Source organism: Branchiostoma belcheri, unplaced genomic scaffold, assembly GCF_001625305.1.
Source record: "Branchiostoma belcheri isolate BF01 breed outbred unplaced genomic scaffold, Haploidv18h27 scaffold98, whole genome shotgun sequence".
Taxonomy (NCBI): Eukaryota; Metazoa; Chordata; class Leptocardii; order Amphioxiformes; family Branchiostomatidae; genus Branchiostoma; species Branchiostoma belcheri.
This window is the reverse complement of record NW_017804664.1, coordinates 108,617-114,497: the sequence shown is the minus strand read 5'-3', so window position 1 is coordinate 114,497 and position 5,881 is coordinate 108,617. Positions and strand designations below refer to the sequence as shown.

Genomic DNA, 5,881 nt, shown 5'->3' with positions numbered 1-5,881 from the left:
GACCAGCCCAATGGGAACGCGTATCGGGTAATATTCCCACCTGCATGGCGGCTCCTAACCCACCCGGACCCGATATACGGGCACAAAGACGGGCCGCTTCTAACTGGCTCGCACCAAATATTCCCCATTTTCCACCCTATTAAAAATTAATAAAAAGTGAGAGTGGAGCCTGCGGATGTTTTCTGATATTAGAGATCAATAATTATTGGTATTATCGGTAGACGGGACGGGTAATGTCGCCAGGAGAAAATTTGGGAGGGCCGGGCATTAGAAGGAAAACACGATTTGCGCTAATCTTCGCGAATCTGGCTGCGGCCGCGCTGTACCATCTGCCGCGCCGCATCACTAACACCAGCACGTACGCGACTAGAATGAATGAACGGGGAAACAGGAGACATGTCGGCCGCACGGCCTGTGTTCACAGCCCGCCCGGCCCCACACCCAGCCCCCGGACAGGCCTCCCCACCCCACGGGAGGTACCCCTGGGGCAGGGGAGAAGAGCCCTACCTGTTCTGTGCGCCTCTGACGGGTGGATGTCCCAGGAATCGCGGATGTAGCGGGTCTGTACCGAGGCCTGAGCGGGGATGATGAAGGAAAGGCGAGAATCAGAATCCTCCGGGAAATCTCGCCTTTTCACGCGCCGTAAACAGCGAGAATTCGCGAGACCGCCTGTCACTTGGGATCTCTCCGTGGTGATTTACTAACTTATGCAGCTCAGGGAAGCGATCAATATTATCTTACAGGGGGATGCGATGGAATAAATCCCTGGATAAAGAGGGAAAGAGAAATGAATGAAATCTTACTGCGTAATGAGTGGCATGGTTCCTTTTAATATGCACTCGACATGACGTATGCATTGCCTACCTGCCCAACCGCACGTAACACATTGCATATTTTATTGTTTCCAACCACATCACATCACTCATTCTCTCATACTAGTCATAGTTAGATTACACACTGTTACACAGACATGCAAATCGCATTCCTTTCCAATGGAGTTTAGAGAAAATTTGTAGATAACCTCCTTGAGATAAATATTACTGTAACGTTATAAACGTTATGCCAGTTGGTCCATCCTAATGCTTTCGAATGATCGAGAATCTAGGTCAATTTTTACTCTTTCTCGCCATTTCCCCCTCCCATGTTTGATCCATGCAACACTCTAGACAATGCCATGAAGATAAATAACTTCCGTGCCACAAGAGCAGAGGAAATATCATGTTTATTTGTCCTTGAACCCTCACGCCTGTCCGCCATGATGGATGTTCTCAGCCATGGAACGGTACGTGTGCACAGTTCGCGGTGACGTCACGGAAAGCGGGATGTTGATGTTTTGGAAGTGGGCCGCGGTGCTGATGTAAAAGTTAGCCGGTTTCTCTGTTCTCTGGCGAGCGTTAGACGCTGTTTCTGAGCTCGGGGGGCGTGTTGGGGCGTCCGGCGGTGCCTGTTGTAGGTGTTGCGGCCGTGCACGTGGCTGGAATAATGGAGGCGTGACATCATCTGTGTGCTAAGCGGGCGGGAACAATGACATGTACGCAGGGTGTTAGCTAGGTGTGAAGTCTGCCCCCCTCCCCACCGGAACGGAACCTACAACTGTCGTCTGCACGGCACAACAACAGAGGAACTACACACAACACACGCCAGGCTGCTGCAGGTAAAATCATACACCAGCTTAGCCAGAGTTCCGCCCGCCTAAAACCCCCGGGCGGAATTCGCAGGCACGCCGAATTGTTGTCATATTTCTTCTTCTTATTTGCATAAAGTTAACTCGCTGCAGAAAGTACGTGCAAAATTAGGCACCGAGAGCTAAAGACCTAAAGAGACAAATTATTCGACTCTGAAATCTGAACTGAACCAAGTGCAATCCAGCACCAAGACCACGTTTAGTGAGATATTAGAGTTAGACGTTAAGCAAGGACAACAACAACAACATGTGACATCGTTTAGCAGACAAGCTCGTATTTTAGTGACCCATTTACGTATCAGACTATGATCAGACAACATGAAAAGGGGAAGTTATGATTTTCACGTCTTGTGGTTTTCAAAGTGATAAGAACACTGAAACAGGAATATCAACTTTGTGGAATGTTTACAAATATCCAACGTTGACTTCTCAGTTTCAGATGGTTGGAAATGCTTTCTTATCTTTTTTGTCCATGATCAGTAGTTTGGGAGTTTTGACTAAAACAGTGAATTTGTAATAAAGTCATCATTTTGTGACAAAAAGATAACAAAATGAAAACAAGCAAACAAAAAAAAACAGGAACCACAACAAACTCGTATGACACTTCTAGACTATAGATACAATAACAGTAGCAGGTTGAGAGCAAATATTATTTTTAGGATGTATGATTATGTGTCTTGGTATTGGCACTCCTGGAGTTGATATAAAAGACAGACAAAATTTTTATATCCACTCTGGGAGTGTCAATAGCCACGTTCATGATTATGGAATAAGGATAATGTTTTTTTTTTTGTGAGAAAATTGCTACATACATGTGACAGTGATTCTCAGATTACATTATGAAAAGAAAGGACCTGGTTTTGCATTACAGAATATACTTTGAACAATACAGAATAAAGGCCAGTATGGAGGAATTCCTCTTTTACACCCAGTCTCAGTCTGTTGCACCAAGTTTTACAGGGTACTACCCGGTTAGGGTTCCAATCCCAGCACAGCTCCTTCAGTCCAGTCTGGCTGCGTGTGTTTTCATTTATGTTCCCCACTTGTATTGTAAACTGGGCCCACATGCCCTTCTCTGTAGAGCGTAATCAGTCATTTTACTTCCATTTAGGGCTTAGACAGCTTTTTTGGCCATTTTTCGTTGGGCTTTCTTGTCTGTACAATAATTTTTTCTTCTTCAGAGGCATATTTGATACTTCTCCGCCACTGTGCAGATACAAATGTATGTACAATGTACAAATGTACTGTCTGTAGCCACCAAAAGATCTACTTGGAGATAAGGAATACCTGCGTAACACTCTCTGTGTGTTAATCTCATGTTGAACTCAGGTTTGTTTCCTGTGTGTGCAGGGCCACTGCTGAGGTGGGATGGATGTTTGTTAGTTAGTTAGTACGTTCCTGGCCGCTGCGATGGACTGCCAGCTGCCCCACCTCCCGCTGCATTACGATGACTCGCCTGACTCTCCACCAATCGACAGGCTCACAAATGGTTACCATAGCGATGACCCCGACCATGGGAGGTCGTCGCCCGAACGTTACCTCAAGGTGTCAGACGTACATGTAAGTCTCTTACAACTTTCATCAGGAGCTTTAAGACTTTAGCAAGCTCTGTTCTTCAAGGTGTCACAAGTCAGAGTCTACATCTTAATATTCACATCTCAATGTTACGTATGTACCGTATATAATGCATGGTACATAATGCAATTTATAATTTATGATTCTGTAAGAGCAAGTTGCAAAGGTGTGTATACACCTGTTTTGCCCTCCCTTCCACTTGTGTTTCTTGTGGTAAATCAAAATAAATGAATAAATAAATAAATATATTATTGTTTGTGGGATTCAGGCAAGCGATCGATGCAATGTTTTTGTTTATTGTGTACAGAACAGCCACAGTGCGGACTCGCTGAGTCAGAGGGACTCCGGTACAAGATGGACTCTCCCGCGGCTGAAAAGCTACGATGCAGTTGTCTTCGACGCTCTCAAAGTTTCCCCGGAGGAGTTCGCTGTGAGTGGGGGGGGGGTACTGTTGTATCCAGGTTATGGTTTACGCTACTAGGAACATAGATAACAATAGAATCGTTCTGTACCTGGATGGGTTAGGGTTTGTGCACGGTTCTGGATAGTCTCATGTATCCAAAAACATAGATTTGCCCCAGGTTCTGGATATGTGTGTTCCATCAGGGATATCTAGAACTGTGCCTCAGCATGATTTTGATTACTTTAAAGTTTTAACATTAAACTGTCTATAATAGTATAAACACTCAGTGTAGCATCACCACGGTTACCATCACCATGGTTACCATCACCACAGTTACCATCACCATGGTTACCATCACCATGGTTACATGATTGTTTTTCCTTTTCTCCAGTCCCAAATCTCGCTGCTGGATCTGCCAGTCTTTAAGGCCATCAGTCCAGAGGTGAGAATCCAACTTGGTTAAACCTGACTGGTATACACCAAAAAGCTGTTACTCAAGCAACTGGATATGATTTTGGAAACGGTCAGACGTTTCAGCTAGTGTCCACTGCTTTTTGGCATATCGTATTACCTGGATGTCTGACCTTCATTGACGTACCTGACTGGTATACTTCAGTATAATATCCTCTGAATACTCCAATGTGTGTTGAAACTAACCAGGCCTACTTGCCATTATTATCTTTGATAAAATTTGTTGTTGTTGTTGTTTACTGTTTATTTTTTGTTGTTTCAGGAGCTGCTAAGCTGCGCATGGAATACGAAGGAGAAAGTGCGGCACTGTCCGAATGTTGTAAACATGACCAGGAGGTTTAACCATGTAAGTGTGGGTTACCCAGAAAGGCCTCTGTCTTGATTTGAACCGATTGTCTCAATTTTTGAGACCTTGGTTGACCTGACCTTGGTTGACCTGACCTTGGTTGACCTGACCTAGCCTGACCTGACCTTGCTTGACCTCTGCAGGTGAGTTTCTGGGTGGTGCGAGAAATCCTGACAGCGCAGACCTTAAAGATTCGAGGGGAGACGCTGAGCCACTTTATAAAGATAGCCAAGGTGAGCCACTTTATAAAGATAGCCAAGGTGAGCCACTTTATAAAGATAGCCAAGGTGAGCAAGTTTAGCAACATCATTGAATTGATGCCTTTGTTTGTTACCAAGTCATGTTTTTCTAATGTTCAACATTTGAAGTAAAAACAAGAGACTTTTTGGAGTTGATAATTCTGAAAAGTTTGGTTTGACATAGATAAATTAAAAATGGCTGTAAGGAAAGCTCTAATGTATGTTGTGTAGGTGTAACGTTATTGCCTGTAGTGTGCCTGTATCATCCTTATAACCTTCTATGTAAACTCCCTAAATCTCCTGTCTCTGTTGTTTACAGAAACTGTTTGAGTTGAACAACATCCACTCCACCATGTCGGTGGTGTCTGGACTTCGCAGCGCTCCCATCTTCAGACTCAACAAGACTTGGGCAGTAAGTATTCAGCCTGCTAGGGGGCGCTGCTAATCACACAGTTAGGCAGTAAGTACTCAGCCTGCTAGGGGGCGCTTCTAATCACACAGTTAGGCAGTAAGTACTCAGTCTGCTAGGGGGCACTTCTAATCACACAGTTAGTACTCAGCCTGCTAGGGGGTGCTTCTAATCACATAGTTAGGCAGTAAGTACTCAGCCTGCTAGGGGGCACTTCTAATCACACAGTTAGGCAGTAAGTACTCAGCCTGCTAGGGGGCGCTGCTAATCACACAGTTAGGCAGTAAGTACTCAGCCTGCTAGGGGGCGCTTCTAATCACACAGTTAGGCAGTAAGTACTCAGCCTGCTATGGGGCGCTTCTTATCACACAGTTAGGCAGTAAGTACTCAGTCTGCTAGGGGGCGCTTCTAATCACACAGTTAGGCAGTAAGTATTCAGCAGACAGTTGCTGAGTTAGGCACATAGTTACTGAGTTAGGCAGACAGGCAGATAGTTATGAAGTTAGGCAGATAGTTACTGAGTTAGGCAGATACTTACTGAGTTTGGCAGACAGTTAGGCAGATAGTTATGGAGTTAGGCACACATGCAGGGAGCAGGTGCCACATCTATAGCACACAGTTAGGCATATTATTATAGGGTAGTTCTACCCCCCTCTGTGTCCTTACAGCTCCTGTCCAGAAGAGACAAGGCAGTTTTTGACAGGTTAGCCGAGGTTCACCCCCCAAGTGTTACCCCCCTGTGCAGTACCCCCCC

At 45.1% G+C, this 5,881-nt stretch overlaps 1 protein-coding gene across 1 annotated transcript in view; it reads left to right on the top strand.

Moving 5' to 3' along the window:
* The first annotated feature begins 1,240 nt into the window (after nt 1–1,240).
* LOC109462031 (ras-specific guanine nucleotide-releasing factor RalGPS2-like) overlaps nt 1,241–5,881 on the top strand; it is a 68,086-nt gene continuing 63,445 nt past the window's right edge. Inside the window, exons 1-7 of the mRNA XM_019758517.1 lie at nt 1,241–1,654; nt 3,035–3,244; nt 3,567–3,689; nt 4,054–4,104; nt 4,396–4,479; nt 4,623–4,712; nt 5,038–5,130. Coding sequence (XP_019614076.1) covers nt 3,095–3,244; nt 3,567–3,689; nt 4,054–4,104; nt 4,396–4,479; nt 4,623–4,712; nt 5,038–5,130 — 591 coding nt within the window. The 5' untranslated portion in view covers nt 1,241–1,654; nt 3,035–3,094. The remainder of the gene's footprint in view (nt 1,655–3,034; nt 3,245–3,566; nt 3,690–4,053; nt 4,105–4,395; nt 4,480–4,622; nt 4,713–5,037; nt 5,131–5,881) is intronic.